Raw genomic sequence first — 22,776 nt, forward strand, 5'->3', positions numbered from 1 at the left:
AAAGTACTTTTTACATCACTTATACTTTAAAGATCAACAGACCAAATTGTCTACTAGATTGTTAGTATTTTCACTTTGGTAGTGTTGGCATGAATTTGATGTAAACACATGACACATCTCAATTTTATTATCTGAATATAAATCTCTTTCTGTAATCTGAACAGACATTGCAGAATGCTGTTTACCTCCTGTGAAAGGTATGGAAATTAAGAGAAAATGGACAGGGCAATCTCAGCCCTGAAAGTGCCAAAAAAAGAAAAGAAAAGTAGATCCAATAAGACAACATATGGACTCAAAATGTCACCACTTCAAATCTCAGATGGAAATTGATTTCCTTTGAGCACTGATAAGAAAGAAATCCTTAAAATGTTGCTGTGGTAGCTGAATTAAGAACACATTTTTACTTTTGTTCTTAAATTGTTTTACATTAGAATCTTTAATTGGAAATTGGAATTGATTAAAATTCACATCTCCAAATTTGATTGTTGCAATTTTTTTCTCAAACTCCCTTTTTCAACAGCTATAACATATCACTGAATAACTTCCTAAGAGTTACTGAAACATTTTTTCCCCCTTTGGGATTAATAAAGTATTTTTGAATTAAATTGAATTGATTTTTTCCCTGGTGTGTGCATTTGAAGAATTTACTCCTGCTGTGGGACTGATTTGCTAATCCAGACAAACTAAAATTTATACTCTATAATGTTTTACTACATAATATCTCTGTAGTCAAAGAAAGCATATCTTTCCCTTTAAATAAATGAAGAAGGAAATATTTTTACTCCAAAACTGTGTGATAATCTTCACTAACTCCTGTAGCACTGGAAGCATCTAGTCTTATAATAACGGATACAAAGCCAAAGCTATCTATATGAGCGGAGTTATTGTGACATTTTGTGCTGTGGTTCAGGCTTTATCGCTGATTTATCTCCGACTTAAGCAATATCAAACAATCATACAGGGGAAATGCAATCTACCAAAAAATAAAACAAAAAACAACCTGATTCTTTTTCATGCCCTAACAGATTCCCAGGTCAGAAACCTCTAATCTCTTACTTACTTAAGCCCATCCCCGTGAATCCTCAATTTACCCCATCCATCAGCATCAAGAGACCATAGACCTTACATAATTCTGGATGCTTATCTTGGTCTAATCTCATCTGAACTGAGCATTACCCGTGCTTTCCTGCATGAACATATAAAAACAGACATGCATAAATGATTTCACAGAGGCACATAACACTAAGCAATAATGTCCTGTTTAGTAACTCAGCACATTAGAAGTGGTTGGTATCAACCAAAAAAAAAAAAAAAGCCCATCAAACTAAATGTTGAAATCTTGGTTGTTTTTTTAAAAGAGTTTCAAGTAGGAACCTACAATGACACGGTTCTTAAGAGGTTATCTTTGCCACAAAGGTGATGGGGAGATGGATGGAGTTAGATCCAAAGCATTGGGGTGTAAATGTTTCCTCTGGAACAATAAGATGTACTAAAGCTTGATTTAGTCTCCTTTCAAGTTTCAGAAAAAGATATCAACAACCTCAAATATAATACTCAGACTTCCTCAACTTTTGTGTCTTCTTATGATCCCAAGCAGAGAAATCAGAAAGCTCTCTCTATGAACTAAATCTGGTCTCATCCCAGCTTCAGTTCAGGCTCCGACAGAGCAACGGACAACCTCTCTACAAGCACTCCTTTCAAGTTGTAGCTCTAATATGCTCAGAGTTTCTCAACTGTTGTGTCTCTTCGTGATCTGAGACAGAGAAATCAGAGAGCTCTCTCCGACCACTGATAGTCATAAGGCTCAGTGGCGCCTGTATACAGCAGCTTTGCTTCTGTCAGTAAGCTCCAGGGCAGCAGATGCTACAATTTGGCTCACCATGATGGTGTGTGAGTGTGTAAATTCAGGTTTTGAAAGGTATCTCCTTTAAATCACGTGTGCTGTATTGTTAATGTCTCATGGCGTTGTCATAACTTGATGATTTAGACAGCGTATGCTGACATACACAAATTTTGGCAAATAATGCTGGCATACGTTGGATAAGCTATGGGTAATTTTGTATAAGTTCTAATCATGCTGAAGTACACTGAAACACATCAACATTATGTGTTCATTGACACACGTTAATTATTAGTTACTCATAAGTCGTGGTGTCTAACTTATCCAAAACCTATGAATAAATTGTGCATAACTTAAGAGCAACTTATCAAGAACTTATCTCCAAGACATATCAATGTATGCACGTATGTTTGACATGTCCCAGGTGACCACTGAACGTTTTCCTAACTTACAGCTACTGTATAATGGCGTATTGGCAGCATTTTGGTTTAAAAGGGGGTTCACAGGAGGAAACTGTCAGTTCTCCTCATGACTTCAGATGTTCCACAAGAGATAGAGGATCCGGCAAGGCTGAGATGGGAATACATACAAGCTGTCACCAAACATCAGCATGAGCCCATCAATTAAAATCTGTTCCAGTTGTCTGCTAATAGAGCCAGAAGAAGAAGAGGTCAACAGCGATGAGGGGACTGGGTCAGACCATGGATTGGGAGGCGACAGCAGTTTGGCATGCATGATCAGCTGATAGAGGAACTCCTTCAAAAAATTTTCCTCTTGTGCTTTTTATGCAGGCCAGGCACCTTTGGGCGCATTGCTGCCCCCCCTCAGAACACTGGCTTGTGAAATATCATGGGTATTACGCTGCTGTAAAGTTATGCTTAAGTTACGCTGTCTTTGGACATTAGTTCTGGACTTATTATGAAGGGTTAGTGTTAGGGTTCAATGTTTTGCCCAGCTGGTTTGAGCTTGATGTATTTTGATAAAAAGGAATTGGCAAAACTTTTAGTGTCCACATGTGCTGCTAAAATAAAAAATATTTTATAGAAGTATCAGAATAAAGGGATGTGAATACGAAGGCATGCTACACTTTTTAGGACTGTATTTTTAATGCCATGTGTGATTTTGCTTCCATTTCACTGTTATGTTCTGCTTAGTGTTGGTTTATCAGATTAATTGAGCCAAAAACAATAAAGAGTTTGTGGTTGTGGAGAGATCAAATGTCGAAAAATTCAACCAGTACTTTATTTAAAGTACCTTTACAGGGTACTGTATGAGTCCAAGCCATATGAGTTTCCAGTCAAACTGAATGGGCAGCAAAAGTTGGCAAAATGACAGAACATTGACGAGGCAATCAGTCACAAGTGAGCAGCTTCTATGTTTCAAATTACGCCTTATAGGTTATATTGAAGAAAAAAAGGTCATTTTATTTCAGCTTCTGAATTCTTTCTTTTTTCTCAATTGCATATACACAACCTTTAGAAAACAATAATGATGTGATTCAAGCTGAAGTTAAGCAGTATGATATTACTGAGACCTTCCTTAAGCTGAAACCACTATTTACTGCATTCACAATAAGCAGTCTGCTTACTACAGCACAGAGTTGCAGTTTAGCCTTGTGCCCATCTCTGTAAGTATTTTATTTTGTGTTGCACCTCACATAAAAAGGGGCTTGTTTTTCACCTGGAATTACTGTTACACCCAGGCTGCACGCTTGGCAGGGCTTGCTGATTTTAGGGCAAATAGGGTCAGTGGGAAACCACCATCTTCTTACAATTGGCCTTCCTCATCCCGATTCAACAGAAGGATGTGACACAGAGGCTGTTCCTTGCACTGGGTGTTGCCCGGTGTACATGGAGCAGTGGCCTAGTTTGCAACCGGATCTAGGCATCACTCTTAATCCCCTAGATATATGACATAAGCACACACAAGCAGATAGCCTAGTTGAGAACTAAAAAAGAGGAAGTGGTACAAAGGTAGTAGAAATAAACAAGGAAATAAAGAAAAATAAGCAAAGCTGGGAACAGAGCTCTGGTTTCTTTTGTTATGGCATTATTTGTATCAGTATGCACCTAACTAGACCTTAAATCACACAGTCATTATTGTGCAAAATGTATTTCTGCAGCATGTGTTGTCCTTTCTTAAACTGCAGCTTCTGTTCTTGCATAACTTGTAATTAGAGTTAACCAATCAATCAGCCAGAGATTGGAATCGACCAATTTTCCCCCAACTGGCTCTAATCATTAAGCAGCAGCTCAAATACAGAAAGAAAAAAAAAAGAACCTCTTTTATACGGATTACTACAGCGAATGCTCCTGTTGTAGTGTTTCCTGCCATGTTATTTAGGATAACATAATAAAAAAGGTGTTAAGAACTAAACCAGAACTAAGTATGAAGCAATGATGAGGATTTTGTTAAATCTTGAGTAATGTAACATCTTTGAAGTATCTATGCTACTTCTGGTGAACTCTTCTTCCAAATAGTGCCTGTGCATCAGGATAAAGTGCTGAACACTAGTGATGTGCTGCAGAAAATGTCATAATATTTATTTAATCCTTGGCATAATTCAGATAACAAAACATCTGGGCATAAAATGTTTTTACATCACGGGTGCCCCCAGTTTGGGAATTTTTTATTCAACATTATAAGAAATGAAGTCAAGTCATCAGTGTCTCCCTCAGTTTTAAACATCCTATTAGCTGAGTTGAGTCTTAATGAAGAGTAAATAATTAAAGGTGCTGTACCTGATTCATGAGTAAGGAGACAGTTCAGTTTGAACGGTAAGCCCATCCCTAAACTTCTCTCCTTCAGACACTTTCCTCTGAATCCACATGCAGGTGATAAAGCACATATCTCGTAATAAAAGTGATGAAAGATACCCATCTAGGAGGACTACAGCCAGTTTCGAATACAGATTCAATCCAAGGCGGTTCCATAAAGCTCTCCACCTCTAGTAGGATAGACCAAGATTTAGAAAAGCTTTGTTCCTTCTTGGGTCATTCTTGTCGTTAAGTCTTTCTTCTCTTCCTCCATTTCGACCCTTTTAGGCTGTTTTGCTTTATATGAAGTGACAGCCAGTGAGATATCGCAACTTCCCCTTCATTGGCCGCAATGCTTCTCTGTTTAGAAGAGGTGCGCTTGGAGAAAACATTCTTAGAAGAGGTTTTTAGTGGCTGATTGGAAACTGGTAGAATTAACCCCAATGGCAGATAAAACTATCACCCTAAAGTTAGAAGACTACACCAAATATCCTAAATATGAGTCATGAACAAAATGACCTCTTCTGCCATACAATATACCACGTAAAAAGCATTTTTCCGAAGAGAGATTAAAATTAAATCAGATATATTACATTGTAAATACAGAGTTACAGAGTACTGTTTCAAATGTGGTTATGCCTATTTTGTTGTAATGGAGCACACTGTTAATTTTCAGTTTTAAAGGTATTAATTATCAGCTTATGTTATTCAATTCTTATAATGTATTTTCAGTATTTAAAATATGGCGCGAGTTGGTAATTTATTAAATGACACTATTTACCCATTCAAGATGCAGGTAGGTTGGTTTTGTTAGGTGGTAAATAAGATGTGTTTGGTATATAGCTACAACATTTTAACAACAAACCAACAAACTAACCAACACAATTTTACCTTCATTTTTTATTTTTGGTTTTATGTGATTTCATCCTTAACAAAAAAAAATAAAAATCACACAGTCATAATAATAATCTGCAATTTGAATTCCAAAGAAAACCATAAATTGGCATTGACAAGAAAAAGCCTGATTTAAATAACTTTACCTGTAACATTTTGAATTTGTTAATTTCATTGAGCTTTATTGTTACCATGACGATGAGGATAACTAAGAGCAATTTTATAATTGCAATTAACATTTCATAACATGCCATCTTAAGTAGAGAAACTAAAACATCAGCAGTCTGACAGCTTCTGTTCAATTCGCAATGTTTAAATCTCTGATTCCCCTGTCATGATATTAAAAGGGACATTGAATGCTGCACACATGGAGAGATAAAAGGAAAAGAGAGCAGTTTTCCTCCCCTTTCTCCCTCTAAAGCCCTGCGTCCTTTCTATCTTAGTAGATGACATTGATAGGAAGAGAAAAAGGCAGAAAGTTAGTAAGAAATAAAACAGCGAGGTCAAGGGTGGGATTGAAGAAACCGTAGAGAAAAAAAAAGATGGAGTATGAATCCTTTCCACCTTTCTGGATCTGAGATGCCCTCCTAGACCTCAGAGAGGAAGTCTGGAAAACGTTATCGTTTGACAAATGACCGGGCTTTTGCCGCCTGACCCTGGTACTTCCACGTAGGACAGGAGGTTGAAAGCAAAACAAGAAAGGTCGGAAAGTATGCTTTCACTAGGGCTTCGTGAGGCTTTAAAACATTCCAGCACAGAAATTGCTGCCTGAAGCCTATACTTGTGTGTCAGTTTGGGTGCTTTTAGAGGGTGGTGATGATATGTGATCAGCATTGCACAACCGCAAGCTTGGAGCCACGCTGCACTTTCCTTTGGGCAAACACATCATCCTGTACATGCTAGATATTCAATCAGCTCATTTTACGCTTACTGAAGGAGCTATTATGAATTCAAATTTTCCAAAACGTATGCTCTAAAGGGCTTAAACTGTCTGCCTTCTCTTTGTAGAAACATTGTTTGATCCTTCATCCAGTCCTTTTGTCTGGCCCCCCCTTTCTCCTTAAATCTGTCAATAAAGATATAAATACTGAGACAAAATCATGCCAAGACCCATGACCAATGTGCTAATGCGCACGCAAACTTTCTCGAGAAAAGCTTTGGATAAGGACCAAATGGCACGGATGAGACGCAAACATGGTATTAACAGAATCACACAAGCAGTAGAAAATTATCTGATTTGCCATATGTGACGTGTCTGTCCATGCCAAGCAATACAGTGATGGACAAAAACAACTGGCCTCGAATCAGAGCTGCGGCCTAACTCACACTCAGACTGGCACAACAGCTCAGTGACATCTGAAGTGGAGAGCTCTGAAAAATATGGCATCAAAGTCTGAATATATGCAAAGAAATTAGGGTATTCGGAATAAAAGTAATATGTAGGAAATTAAAAGGCTTAATATTCTATGCATGAAAGCCATTGGTGAGATGATGAAGTTGACAAAGGAAACCTGTATTATTATTATTATACTGGGATTTTCTTAACAGTTACAGGTAGCATTTCATTTTCCAACATTTTCTATTTACTCAATCAATCAAAAATTATTTATATAGCACTTTACAACACCAGGAAGACCAAAGTACGTCACAGAAACAAAAAAATAAGGTAAACATTTACTGAATGATTGATTTATTTAACTTTACTTTAGATGACTATTTTGTTACTTCAACTTGAAATGAACTATATTGTAAAACTACCTAGTTATTAGAGATTTTGGTAACGTTACAATCTCTAATTTGTTTTAATAAACCATTTAATAGGAAGTCATAACTAATAAATTTGTATTCTCTTTTTCACCTCACCTCCCACTGGTATTTTGTCTAACCCTTAGTATTAAGCGATGTTGTGTCCATGTGTCTGAGGGCAGTCACTATATTTAAAAAAATGAATTATCAAGATTCAGACAATATAGCATTTTTTGTTTTGAACATTAACATGTTTAACATGGCTATTATTAGCCAAAGAACACTCTCTGTTTGTCTTCTCCGGAAAGTCTACTTGTAAAGCATTTTTCTTTTGCTTTTAAAGTAGCCTTAATGAACCACATATATATCTAGACACGCTGAAGTATCTGTTTCCCTTTTAAATAGCATCAGAAATCTCTGAAATAAATTTTCTCTGATTAATTTTCAAATACCTTAATGATGTCAGCAATTACCCATCTGAGTGATATTTCCACAATAATAACTTCCAAGTAAAAAGTTGTCATTTATAACCTGTACCCTTTATGTATGCTCTATTTAACGATTACTTTAACCCAGTTTTTCATCATCTTTTCCACAAAAGTCATGTTTAAATTATTTAATCTCGAAAGAAGTTGGACTTATAATACTAACTGGACTTTGGAACTTGCCATATGGCTACTGTACTGTTGTGTTGTCATGCAGAGGAGTGAGAAAAGGAGGAAACATCCATGTAACAGCACTCACAGTCAGCATCAGCGAGGAAGAGGAAGCTGAGGAGAAACAGGCCTGGACTGACAGGGAGCATCGTGGGATAGGTCGACACATGCATGCTGCATTCACCGTGAGCTCAGAGCCTCACTGAACAACAGGATGATAGAAACAAGCCTTTATAACCTAAGGAGAAAAAAGAGAGAGAAACAAGAAAAACATTAGAGAAAATTCAAATGAGGAAACCTTCAGTTATATATTTATGCATATGTGTGTCTTTAGCGATATACAAGGTGTAAATATAAGATATATATAATAACATCCACATCACACTCGGACTAACAGAGAGTGTGTGAGTCCCCTCCAGGCCTCACACTTCCTGTCTGCAGCTGTCTTTCCTCTCCCCGCTTCATTAGGACCATACACTCATCGCCAGAGGTGTATTTCATATGCGTGAGGGTGTTTGTGTGAAACCTCAAATAAAGTAGCTGATGAATTCGAAGTCATGGCAAACATGTTATGGCGAAACATTATGTTGCCTCTAAAATAGAGTTTTCAACTAGGAATTAAGGAGTGGCTTCAATGTTCTTTCTTTTTTTTGGGGTGGGGATGCAGGCTGCACTTCCATGTCAGATTTTTCCCAAATGTCCATCAGAACAGCGTGAGTTAGGTTTGTTGAAAGGACTGGATGACTCTAAGATGGAGGGGTGGAAGGACGGACCCAGAGGTTGATGGATGATGGGGAGATTAAAGTGGGAAGAGAATGGCTACGGTTATCTGCTGAGTGTTGGATCAACATTTACATCACCGCCTTTATTCTTTCATCCTTTATTTGCTTCCTTCCTTGTACTGCCTTTTTTATGGAGCTATTCTTCCTCAGCTTCTTATACTCTCTTTTTCAAACAATTCCCACAGTTGCTTTTTATATTTGTACAATACTTCAGTCAGCTTGATGTTGTATTAAAGTGCTTTAGAAATGAATGCGGAATGGTAAGGTGTAATGTTTCAATCTCATTTTCGACTTTCTCCATTTGTGTGCCCTTGCATATCGTTGTCGATTAAGCACTAAGAAAATAAAGTATATACTCCTTACAAATGTCTTCCCTTTAATTTACCCATTTGTTTTGGTCACTCCGAAATGTTTCAGATCTTTAAACGAATTTGAATTTCAGACAAAGACAAAAAACAAAATGCAGTTTTCAAGTCATGATCTCATTTGCGGCCAAAAGAAAAAAGCAATCAGAACCAACATGGTCCCCCACCCTAGGAATAATAAATATGCCTGACCTAAATGATGGGAATAAATTCTCGATGTTCTGCCAGAGAGCAGATTTCATGGTTTGATAAATAACAGCAAGCCGTCCAGGTGCTGAAGTAGCAGGGCAGCCCCAGATCATTGCAATAAAACCAGCATGTTTAACATGATAATCTTTTTATGCTATCACAGTTTAATACCAGATGTGACAAGAAGCTTTTAGGGTGGAAAAAAACGTATTTTTGAAAAGGGGTGGGTGGGGATGTGTTGGGAGTGAATACCTGCAGTGAGATGAATACTGATTTAAGAGGTCAACAAAGCACTCAGCTGGCATTGTGTATGATATAATGTGATCTCAATTGATAGGTGCCGACTCTGACGCAAGCTCTGAGCCTCATATAATAGAATTGTTGACGTCAACATTTATCTGTGGAACAGCAGAACTGACCAGCTGGGATCAAGATTAGCCTGGGGCAGTAATGTTTCATCTTTAAGAAGGGAATGAGGTCTGACCCAGACTTCACCCCTCACCTCCCTTATGACCTATCAATCTGATCCACAAGTCCAATTCACCTCTCTGTATACAATCATTGCAATTCTGTCAGTCTTCATCCGTTCTATATGCCTTTCATGCACTGCATGGTCAATGCTTCCTTCTCTTAGGAAAGCCACAAACGCTTTAGTCTGTGTGATGCAATGAGCGCAAAGGGGGTCCTTGTAGTTTTTGTTTTTTTACATCGACAACAGTGCAGGGATTTTAAACTAAATTTCGGTGAACTTAGCATTGATTTGTTGTAAGATCAAGCCTCACTATGTGGCAGCTTTTAGGTCCAAAGTCATAGTTAGAAGATTTTTTTTTTTGCATTTGTGTCGACAATTTTTAAAAATATTTTTACTAAAACAAAGGTAGATGGAGAGCCATTTCCTATTTAATCTATCAATGTCGATTCATTACAGACTTCTATACTGTAAGGACAATGCAGATGAAACTCAATAGATAACACCATAATATTCCTCAGAGAACACACAGATGTATGCAGTACTTAAACACTCTTCCATTGCACAAACCACCAAGGTACGCTGTTCTAGTGCTTTACATAGAATAAATGTTCAACTCAATTCAATTCAATTAATTCTATTTACATGTGCCAATTCCCACCTCAAACCACAATAACATTAAATAAGTAAAATTAGGCACTAATAAAAAAAAATATTTAGTTTTTTGTTGGGAAGTCACCCTTTTTCAAAGACATTCCTCCATTTTTGTCCATTTAGATAAGCATAAATTGCTTTAAATTCTGATTTTATTCTCTTTATTCACTGATGTCATTTTAACCCATCTTGTTTGTGCTGTTGGATCATGAACTCTGACCTGAACTGAGGTAAGGGAGCCCCGCAGGTCTACTTCATGTTGTCTGACAGTTGAGAATTTTATAATCCTTAATGTGTTGCACTCAACTTTTCCAAAGATTTTGTCAGTTCCATTTAGCTCCCAATTAAAAGAAAGGGTATACATTTTCATATTCTTTAAAAAATTTAATTATTAAAAACACATTTTATATAAGTTATGTTTGTGTTTTATATTAGCATTTTTTATGATCTGAAAAATGTAAGTATGTAGCAAAGGACATAAAAACGGGAACAAATTGTAAGAGCAAAAGTTTATCCCATACTGAAAATACAAGTTTTTTTGTATGAAGTTTCTTAAATCATATCACCCAAATAGAACAGGCAGATTGCTGCCGCTGTCCAGAAAAGGGAACCATGGAAAATGCATTTTGCTCTTTCCATACTCACATCTTATGAACGGCTGAACTGTGCAGCACCCATGTAATAGAGTACGCCTATATGTTTGCATGATCTCCAAAACTGAACAGATTCAGCATCCGCAGTCTTAATCCGCCCCGCTCCTGAACAAGCCATCTGATTAAAAAAAGAGGAAGGGGTAGGGGCCCCAGAGCTCTTAGTCTGCCTCCAATGAAGGCAGAAAACAAATCAACCCACACTGGATTTTCCGCTTGGTTTAGTCCAAAACAATTGCTTTGGGATAACTTAGATCTCTCCCTGCACAAATTAAGTACCCTGCACTGATTTACACTGCTGCAGTAGGGAGGGGAACTATGCCTTACTGTATAAATTGATTTTTACTTTCATCCAAAACAATTTGAATAAAAAATGAGTAATTAAAAAAATTAATGACCTATGATCATATTGTTTTATAGTAATTTATAATACAAGAAATGCACCAATCAGGTGACCCATCATTATTTTCTTTGATGAAATCTGACCAAAGCCAGGCAGGAATAATAAAACAAACTAGATATCTCATCCTGTTAGCAAATGCATTAAGACAGAAATAAGGCACTGATCTAATCACTGAACATCTTACCAAGCAGCACTCATACATTTCTGTTTAAGTAAATGAAAAAAAGGTGTGTAAGAGAAATCTGCTTTAACTTGCCTTTATCAGAGTGACTCAAGCCTACGTCTATCACCTTTTTTTCACTTTTTTTTCAAACAAATGAGCTTTCAGTGTTATAGTTCAGCAAGTGAAAAGAAAAATAAAAGGTCTTATTGCTGCATTTCCAGCATACTTTATTTATAAACATGTTAAACTAAACAAAAAATGTTATAAAGTTGCATAAAATAAAATACCTACATTTGATTTTTAATAGTTTCATATTCCCTCCATAATAAGTTTTCTACAGATAATTTGCTGCTTTGGTCTTGAACAAATGGTCAGTGAAACTGTCAGATTAGCATGTCCCATCAGACTAGCATACCCACTGTCAATATGCATGCGCAAGATGTCAGATTTACATACGTCTGACACTTCAAGTGGAAGGAAGTCGACTAGGCTACTTTATTTATGCGTGATATTATAAACAAAAAGTTGCAGTTGAATGTAAAAACACAAGCTTACCAGAAAAGCATACTGGAAGTCAAGTAGGCTAGTTCATTTATGCTTGATGTAATAAAACAAAAACTTTTATTCCAAGGTAAACAGAATATAAAGCTAAACTGCTTTAAACACAGACAGCCTTGCTTTCTTTGTTCCCTACTTCACACCCTGACCTACAAGCTAACCTGTCAGATTGTCATACAATGGTTAAGTGTATGCTAAACTTGCCAGGCTGATCTGTAAATGTTACAGCAGTTGTTTAAATGTTCCTCTCTGCATGTGCACGCATGCATGCTGTATTACTTTGGGTATGCTTATCTGATGGGGTATGCTGATCTGACAGAACACGGGCATAAAAAGTCATGAAATCTGTAGTTTGGCAGACTGTTTTTAGGTGCAGGTAGGTTTACACTGTTTAATATCTAACCACTATGGGAGTTAGCTGGTGTCTTCAGCTAAAGTTAGACCTGAAGAAAACACAGCTGGCAGCACAAATTTAAAAGGATGATCAGTTTTGAAATGAAATGACAAAACGATCTACCAAAATTCAACATTGCCTTCGCAGAACATGTAGTGGAAAAACCTTAAAGCTCTGAGAAAGCAGCAGAAGAGAGTTCCACAAAGAAACAAATGCAGGTGTTCCTTTTTAAAGATTTAATTTTACGGGTGTCAAACTGACAAAATACATTTTCCTCAGCTCAGCCAGACCATGAAACTGCCACATCCCACAAATGGCTAATTTCTAAAGAAACAAAAACTAGTTGAACCTAAAATCTGCTGATCTTAGTCTCACTAGGTGGTAATAAATTACCCCCCCCCCAAAAAAAAAAACGTAGGTGCTGACCCACAAGAAGGTTCCTAACAAGTTCATTACCTAATAGGAAAGATCTCTAATGCAGAAAAAACCAGGAAGCATATTGTATAATATTATCTTCTTCATGGTTTTTCTTAGGGTAACACTGGTACTCTATACTCACATGTAATCACATTCTTCAAAATATTTTTTAATACCCCAAAGGAAAAATATGAAAGACAAAAAAAATGGTAAAATTAATACTAATAATGATCCTAGATTCTAATATAGCGTCAAGAAAAAAAATTAATCTAAATTCTTATCATGACTAGAAACTTACAATAATGATAAATTGAAAAATAAATGCCCACCTCTACTACTGGCTAATACTTTTTTTTCTTATAGGAAAAAGTTGGCCCATGGCTTCCAGGCCTGGGCTCAGTCTAAGGCGTGAGAGTTAACCAATCCTAAAGAGTTGCTCAGATATGATAGTTGGATTTAGAAAAAGTAGGGTAGATGGACTGAGGCCTGAAGTAAGTCCCCTCTCCCCTCCTACATGACAACCATCACCTTTGGTATTAGGATAGTGACCATCAGTGTGAGGGAAAGACCCTCAATGCAAGCGGCCGATCGACCTTCTCTGTAGGATTTACCGTACTAACATTCATAGATGGGTAGAGGAGATCTAACAATGCAGTAGGAGGAGCTTAGAGTCAAGCTGCTGCTCATTTGATTCGAAGAGAGTCAATTGAAATTATCCTGAAATTTGACCATGTGTTTACCTCCATTAGAGGGTTTCCAGCAACGTCTAACCAGGTGGAAATCCATACATGAGGGACTATATATCCCTTCTGAATTCTGAACACGTAAAGATGGGAAATAAACATACTTGCATGTATGTTAAAATACTTCTGCGCATGGTTTATCTACCACCACACAACAAAATCACACAAGCGTGAGAAACTGCCGCTTCAAGAGGAGAAATCACTATGCGCACGCACCAGCTCCTCCCTTGCGCAGTCGAGATCGTACTCGGGATCTCACCACGTGCATGATTTTCTATCCAGCAGCCACGCTCAAGGGCAGCTGCGCTTTCAAAAGCGTCTTTGCCATCTGACTTATTTAATCTTTCCGCGAAGGAAAATATGTTTTGACAGGTTGGGTGGAGACAGACCTCTTCTAAAAGCCTCCTCCTGATTGGGGCTTGCAGACATGATCACAAAGGATGTAGTGTCAAGAAGGAGCGATTTTCTCCTCTCGAAGAGGCAGTTTCTTTTTGTGCGGTAGTAGATAAACCATGGGCAGAAGTAGTGTAACATACCTGTGAGTATGGTTATTTTGCTCGAGGGTGTTTCGAAATAAATGCGACGCCATACTTCTGGGTTTTAATGAAAAACTGGAAGCATTTCGACCTGATGGATGGATAGATGGACAAACACTTTTTAATTTATTCCCTTTTACCCGTGTTTACATTTTGTCCTCATTTAGTTATGCATTTACTTACATCGCTTTATCAGAACAGCATCACCTAAACCCCTTTCAAATGCCTAATGGCGTAATAGGAAACTGATACCACTTTGGAGTTTGTGTGCTTATACGTGAGTGAGTTTGTGAGTCCGCTAATCAGTCCAGCTGATTCGGTGTCACTGGAAAAGCCTGCATTATTTAGTATCTCACTTCACAGCATGTCACGTTAATTAAAAGGCTAAGATAACTCGATGGGGGTGTCAAAGGGATGGTGGTGATGGAGGCCAGATAAAAAGACACAGGAGGAAACGAGAGGAGAACAGATAAAAAAAAAAAGCACAAAAAGATGATAACTAAAGCTTGGCGTACAGAATCCGACCCAAACAGATGCAGAGGAACTGCAGCCAGGAAGTCAACAGACTGTAATCTGGGTCTCTGTTGTTGTAGGTATTATTGAGGGACTGAACAGAAAGCCTTTCCCTGTGTGGGAGATTCTGCTGTTGCTGTGGATCACAGTCAGTACTAAGCCATTCACTTACATTAGGTCCTATCACTCAATTATACACCGTCTGTCTGCCTGGGCCTGCTGATATCTGTTACACTTATCTCTTGGATAGATTCTGACAGAACAACAGCTGTCTCTGAAGCTGAGGCTGAGGTTGTTTGTGCAGGATGGTCAGCAGAACACAGGGGTAAAAGTGCAAGGGTTAAGAAACGTCATTGCGTCATTTCATTTTACAGATAATGAAAGTTATATTTTAATGGAAACGAATCATGCATTAGCTTTGATTTTCGAACGTCGAAGTTCTGAACCCATTCCTTTATGTAAAACCTTGGAGTAAATGAAAAGTCAATTGACTGAGAGATGGGACACCAAAGTTAACAGATGAGGAGGCAAAAGTGAGGAAAGGCAATTTAGAAAAGAGCCTCTGATCCAAAAATGGAATGGAAATAAAAAGACAGCGTGGGCGGATGATGAGAGAGAAGAGGGCAGACTACAAAGCGACGACATAGTACAGCTGGAAGGGATGTTAAGGAAGATAGAGACAAAGACAAAGGACAGATCCTAAAAAGCGTAGCTCAAGGCTAACCATGTGCCGTGGAAATGAACAGTGAGAAACCTAATTTGATTCCATATTCCAAAAGCTGAGCCACCAAATGCAATTAGACATGCTAATTAACTTATTCTGTTTGCCCTGTTGAAACGGTGGCAGACTGACAGATGCGTTACCAAAGAAGCCAATTTGTGATTGTTGCATCATATAGCTGGACAGAGAACAAGAAAAGCAAAGTGGGACAAACAAGCCCTTATTAAGGATTGGTGCTAACACCAAGTCATCTTACAGTGCCTTGAAAATGTTTTTACAAACCTTAGACAGCTTCAAACCTTTGTCAAGATACCCTAAATAAAATCTAGTTTAAAAAAGTTATCCCATCGGTAAATGGAATTCACCTAATTTAATCGTAATAGTACTGTCCTGCAGAGGCCTCATTGGACATTAGTTAATGAAGACTAAAGAGCACAAATGATATGTTAGAGAGAAAGGTTTAGGCAGGGTTTTAGTTATAAAAGCTCTGAACAATCTAAACATGTTTGGCCTATCTTCCAAGAGTATGGCACAACAGGAAGCCTACCCTACTAAAAGACGTCAAATGAAGCACATGGTAACTCAGGGTAACAGCTAACTTACTATTTGGGCAAGAGGTCCTAAACAAAGAGTGGCAAGACAAATGTCAATGTTGTAAGAAAGCCATTAGAGATCAGTTTTAAAGTGTGATAAAACATGATAGTGGCTGCATTATGCTGAGGGAGTGCTTTTCTTCAGCAGGACAAGACAAGAAGCTGAGGGAGTTCATTCGGGCTTATTTCAAACAACCTGTTTCACTGTGATATGACTCAGTTGTGGGATGGGAGTCATTATGTGAATAAAATTGACATCTATTCAAATTCTTTAGTAAACACACCAAGTTATACAATCTTAATACTTACTAAATTGTCCCAAAAAAAGCTTAAGTCCTTTATACCCTCATTTTTACTTATTCCCAAAAAACCTTTGTAAATATCTTTGAGTACAGACCATCCTTTGGTTCTTCAACAACCATTTAAACTAATATTAGTATTTTACAAAGCAGCAAAGTTTTGCTGCCCTTTCAAAAAAAGGAATACTAAAAAAATAAGAACAAACCCTTCCCTCATACTGCAACAAGAGAACATCACTGAAGGAAGCTTGAAGGAAGAGCTGTTTGATGTGTTTAACTAGCGAGCATGCATGCGCACATCAACTCATCCACAAGCTGATTACCAGTTATCTGTCATCTTCCCCCACGGTACACAAACAGACACAGACAGACACCACAAGTAAGCCCTCAGCCTGTTTCCAAGAGAAATGTTGGTGTTTAAAGGCCACAAGTCTCAGCGGCAACGTCTGTGGGGATGACACTGTGACAGATTTTAATTGCCTTTCTTCTTGAAGTGACTCACTCAGCCACCCAAGAGAAACTACTGTATGTGTCTACATACAAAAGGCCCTCCTTTATGTAAAGTGCTGTGTTTGTTTATTTGTGTGTGGGAGGTAAAAGACAGGGGGCGGAGATAATATCATCAATTTACATCAATACTTAAATCTGAGCAAATGAGAGATAACCAGAAGTCATGTTTCTAGCAATAACTGCATGGATGCAGTGTTCCATTGATAAACTCAAAGAGATCAAGTTGGATGCTACATGATATATACGGCCTGAAAGGTCAAAAATACCTGAAAAATAAGAGTTTTTCCTGCAGTAGAAGTAACATCTCTGAAAATAAGACTTTTGTCAAAAAATTCAAATATGGCAATACCAAAACAGGATAAACTTTAACTTAAATTGAGAAGTCAGCGGAATTTTCTGCAAAAATATAACAGTTCAATTTAAATCTAAGTTTCTTTCTTCTTTAAATAGGGAGGATCAATCTTACCCTTCCAAAAAAAATCAGCGAATTCAGTGGTGTCTTTCAGACCTCTAGGAGAAGCATGAAATCAATAAGAAGGACGATGAAAGGGAAAACATCAAGATGAGACTTCAGCTTTGTCGTTTAAACAAACTTATCAATCTCCCCTTTTGTCAAACTCTCTCTTTATCCTCATGTTTCCTCTGAGCCTCTTTCCACAGTGTATTCTCTTTGAGTTTATATCCTTCTATTTTATCCTTATAACTTCTCAAAAACATTATATTCCAATATTCATCTTCTACTCCAGACCTTTCACCATAAATCCGTATGTTCTCAGGCTTTTTGGTGCTTTTGCTTGCATGAGCTGGACTAATCAAAATGTGAATGCTAATCCAATCAAGTATTACACAGTAGTGATTCTTATATAAATGACACCCTAAGTGAACTTCTTCTCTGATGATGAGACCTGCTGTCAAAAAACAACTCACAAAGTGTGGTTATGCAATTTATCAGAACCATAAATACGCCGTACAGTAGTATGTCTATCTCAGGCTTTATAAATGCAGTCCAGACTCCTTCAATGTCAATAGCCGCACATTGTGTATGGCCATATTTCCTTTGAATGATTACTTTGAGCTCAGTTATGAGCGCTGGTGTTCATTCCCTATTGACTGGCCTTGCAGAAAAATAACAGAAGACTGACTCAGAGGGGCCAAGTGGCGGTGGAAATTATTTTTTTTAGTCTTGATGTCTTTTCACATTGGGTGTGTGCTGCACTGCCCATACCATACCACTGCTCCCATTTAAAACAGAGGGATTTGATGCAGTGTAGAAAAGCAAATTATTATTAAATTAATAATAATTAGCTCAGCCAAGGTTTCCTTTTATTTCAATTCGTACAGAAAAACGAGTAAAGCTTAATCTATAAAGTCTTTTACCTACTGTCGACTTCCAAGAGTTTTATAATGCATCTGGTAGATTGGTTGATAAATAAGTTGAAAGTGTTTCGTATTTAGATGTTACGCAAACCACTCTCTATCTGTTGCTGTGCTCTTCCAGTCAGATTTATATTTAAGTTTAAGGCTAAATTGTTTTTTTTTGTTTTTTTGTGTGTGCTCAAGTGCAGAATTGTGAGTTTCTGTGCAAATTTCTAAAACAAAAATCTAAATCTAAGATACATATTGGTAGGCATTAAAGACAATAGTAAACATTTTAATAGAGAAAGACTATTCAAGGTTGATGCATTTATTTGCATTTCAGTTGTACCTATTTATTTCCCCATTATAATGTTAGCACAAGCAGACCTGGTAATACATCACCCCTGCGTAACAGTAAGCCTCTGGATTGTTGCCTTTAGACAGGTAATTTCATCACATTAATATCGAAAAGAATGCAGAAACACATGTACTAAAACCCTATTAACATCACTGAACAAGCTACATTTTTTATGGACTCTACTTGATAACAGAGTTCAAGTTTGGGACTGCTTATATTGAGTCCTAAGATTTTAGACAGTTCCTTCACTCTGCATCATACATCACTGGGAATGAAAGCATTAAGACAGCTGTGACTAACATGCCCATGCTTAAGCTCTGTTGCGATCAACTCTGGCATGCAGCCGTACATGATACTGAAAGAACCAGAGAGGGAGAGGGCTAGACGGAGATGAGTGAGGCTGAGTGGATTGTGAAAGGTGTGTCCCTGCATCTGTGTGTGCCGGGAAAGAAAAAGGGGGTTGAGGTGGTTTGGGGTGACAACATGTAATTACCTATTTGCACTGCTTTTAGAGGAAATCTCATCGAAGGCTAATTGAGAGGTGCATTAGTGAGAGGGGTCGTAAAGCTGGCAGCAGGACTGCTTCAGGAGACGGATGTTCGGTGGAAGTGAGAGAAATATGAGAGATGAGCTTCGGCTGAGGGGCGAGAAGGTTAAGGAGAGGGATCTGAATTGCGGCGCACAGAGGGAAGGGCTAACTAATGGAGGCAGAGGAGAGAAAGTGAGGGAATGTGACTACTTTAGTGAAGCCAATCTGCATCTGTTACTGTGTCGGCAAGTTTTACGGTAAAGCTATTTTTAGCTGCAGCTATACACTTATACATACCCAGACAGGAGTCAATATAGGTTTATATTTCCTTAAATTGTCCAAAATTAAAAGAGGTTAATGAAAAGTAAAAATGAACTGTTGGCTAGATATTCAAAACAACATGTAAGGTGTTTAGAGAATTAATTAATAAACTAAACTGACCAGGCTCAGTGGACTGGTTTCAAAAGTAAGAGTGTTTATTAAATAAAATGCTGGAGATAGAGTGTGGCTATTGCTTCGTTATGTCATTTGAAAGTAGTTGGAAAGAGGAAATTATTTTTAATAAACTTAATTTTGTTTAAAAAACAAAAACAAGCAGGTAGCTGGTTTCATTGTGGTAAAAGCTGTTTGTCACAATGTTACATTACCAGTTGACTTGGGTCCATTCACCCATCAGTTTTGTTCAATTAAATTCAGTTCAGTTTATTTATGTAGCATCAATTCAAAACAAATGTCATCTCAAGGCACTTTAGAGAGCCAAATCTACCAGATCATACAGTGAGATTGGTTCAAAATTTTCTAATTAAGGTAAACCAGCTGATTGCATCGACTCATTGGCTCTTCAGCCATTCCTCACACCGAGCATGCATGTAATGACAGTGGGAGGGAAACTCCCTTTTAACAGGAGGAAACCTCCAGCCGAACCAGGCTCAGTGTAAGAAGCCATCTGCAGAGGCCGACTGGAGTTCAAGAAGACAGAAGCGGACAAAAAAAAGGAAGCAGAAATGCAAAAGGTCCAGGAAACACACTGCCAGGCAGACAAACTCCGAGCCACCTCCCATGTTCCTGTAATTTTGTCCTTTCCGACCACACCTATTGCTTGCTGTAAATAAAACTGCTTTGTGCCAACACACCAAACCACTCTTTTTGTATCTTTTTGAGATATGTTTAGAAGGCATTGCATTGGCAATACTAAAAGTTTAGATATAATGACCCTCTATATATATATATTTATTTCCACAACACTTTGTGCTATTTCAGTTTAACTGGTTATGTTGTGGCCAAAAGACTTTCCTAAAATCCAGGAAAAGGAACCCTGGTTAAAACAGAAGCAAATACATCATAACCAAATACCACATTGTCTTTTAATAGGCTTTTAATAGCATCTAGAAAATTCATTTTCAATTGTCAGTTTTGAACAAAACTCTCCCTGTTGGATAGGGTTTTTAACACATGGTCAACATGAAACCTGAATGAAATGAATTGGAAAATCCATCTGTGTGTTTTGCTTCAAAAACCATTTGTAAAATTAGACTGTGAAAAAGAATTAGGAAACGAGGGATGATACTGAGCATGCTCCTCTGCAAAAATAAAAATCCTACTGTGAACTTGCTTCTGAGGGAACTGACTAGTTTGTTAGGATTCAAACTTTACTCTCCAAGGTAATGAGCAACAGGAAGAAGTTAATACAGAGCATACTACTTTAGTGCATATCACGAGTGGGAGGATTGTAAAGGACAAGTTTTAATGATGAAGGTAGGGGCAACAGAAGAAAAAATACAGAAATAACAAACCAGGGGACACAGGAACCAGAACAGATGGCAACACAAAACAGTAACTGCGGAGTATATATGTCAAACAGAACAATGAATGGAGTCATCAACTGATTGGGAGCAGGTGTGGACAGAAGGATCTAGAAGGGAGCAAGAGGAAAGTAGAGAACCACTATATGGCAACAAAGAGTAGCCAAAAAAATACAACAGGGCTTAAATATAAGTAGAAAAGATCTTAGATGACACTAAATGGAAATGACACTAATGACTTATCAAACACAGAATGACATAAATCAAAGTGAAATCTTGAACAGATCCAAAAATTCTACCAATTCGAAACTTACAATATCAATGATAGTGATATAATGTTGAAACGTATAATGCTATCTAATTATGATTTTATGTATTATTCTTTAGCTTTTTCTTGCTATATCTGTTAAAAAATGAATGTATGATTGCTATAATAGAACAAAATGCTGGTAGCTATGTCATACACTCTACATTTTATGCCAGTTCATAAGCTTTTTGGACAAGGACTTTACCTTGTTTATTTATCTACCTTATGCTACAGGTGAACAAACATATTGTCCCTTTACTATGTCATTAAAAAAAGCAAAAGTATTCTTGAACTGGTTTTTAAATTCATACATGAACAGTACCAAACCAAGTCACATTTTGTGTTCGATGTGCAGCAAAAAACAAAATTGGCCAAGTCATTAAAAAGAACAAACAACTGTTAAAGTCAAAGAACAAAACATAACCTGCTGGTTTTTGGCAGCAAAAAGCTCAGATTGCCATGAGGTAATGACAAATATAGAAACAGAACATTAGTGGATGAAAGAGACAATTACCTACCTATAAAATTATGCCCATCCTGACCGAAGATAAAGAATGGTTTATCTGTTATATTCATTAAGTTAAAAAAACTGCTCGTTTTTTACAATCTAAGATTGGGTGGTTCTTTGGAAACCCAGCACTTCCATTTACCGGTGGATTACCCTGTGGGCTATATGAGGCCAATAGTGTGGCCTTTCAGTCTGATAGTAAACAGCATAAACTCCAGCTTGAGGACATAGATGAGGAACCAAATCAAATAAAATAATAGAATTTGTGGTTTTAAGAAAACTGTCCTCCTGAAGATGGCCTCTTCATCTCCTTAAAATTACCAGGAGCAGAAGACCAACCCAATATGTAGCCACTGCTTGTCTCCACATGGTATCTTGTCATCTTATTTTTGAAAACTGCAAACAAACCACTTTATTGAGTTTGCTACTATTCCTGGACAATTGTGTTCAGTAAAAAAGCTACACTCAGCTCCAGGCATGCAATGAAGCCACTATGCACATAAAGATATGTCAATAAGTGGGTTTGCCATAAGGAATCATGGGTTTAGATAACGAGGTTAGCAAAACGCTTGTGCCAGGTGGCTAATTGTCGTGTTTATCCTAAGTCATGTCTTGCCAAGGAAGAAACAAAGCAAACAAAGTTAACTTTCGCCATAGTCCTCTAATTGTTTTGGAGATGTTTTAAAAGAGAAAAATGTGGTTTGTCCAGCTCAATGAAATTTGAATGTCTGTCACATCAAACAGATACACTAACTTTAGCACTATCGCATGCATTTGAGGCCATCCACATAGCACTACACAGAGCTAGTAGGAATGGGACACAGGTAACGGATAGGTGCCTTTTATGTCCTTGTTAAAAACATTCGCACAAACCAGGGGTGGATTTAGGAAATTTGGGGCCCTAGGCAAAACTGGTGGGGGGTGGGGGCTGAATTGAGAAGAAAACACATAAAACAGACCCATTATATACAGCAATTTTTATAGAACAGACATAGATTATTTGTTCAACCTTTATTCCTTCTCTTCTTATCCCTTTTTTTGCTGGTTTCCTCTATTTTTTCTTTT

General features: G+C 37.6%; 1 protein-coding gene across 16 annotated transcripts in view; it reads right to left on the bottom strand.

Annotated features, from left to right (window-relative positions):
- LOC107094191 (receptor-type tyrosine-protein phosphatase delta-like) overlaps nucleotides 1–22,776 on the bottom strand; it is a 213,406-nt gene that overhangs the window by 91,613 nt on the left and 99,017 nt on the right. For all 16 annotated transcript variants that reach the window (XM_015389642.1, XM_015389649.1, XM_015389647.1 and 13 more), the window contains one exon: nucleotides 7,981–8,130. In XM_015389642.1, coding sequence (XP_015245128.1) covers nucleotides 7,981–8,065 — 85 coding nt within the window. In that variant the 5' untranslated portion in view covers nucleotides 8,066–8,130. The remainder of the gene's footprint in view (nucleotides 1–7,980; nucleotides 8,131–22,776) is intronic.

Source organism: Cyprinodon variegatus, unplaced genomic scaffold (genome assembly GCF_000732505.1).
Source record: "Cyprinodon variegatus isolate N-32 unplaced genomic scaffold, C_variegatus-1.0 Scaffold469, whole genome shotgun sequence".
In the NCBI taxonomy this organism is placed as follows: Eukaryota; Metazoa; Chordata; class Actinopteri; order Cyprinodontiformes; family Cyprinodontidae; genus Cyprinodon; species Cyprinodon variegatus.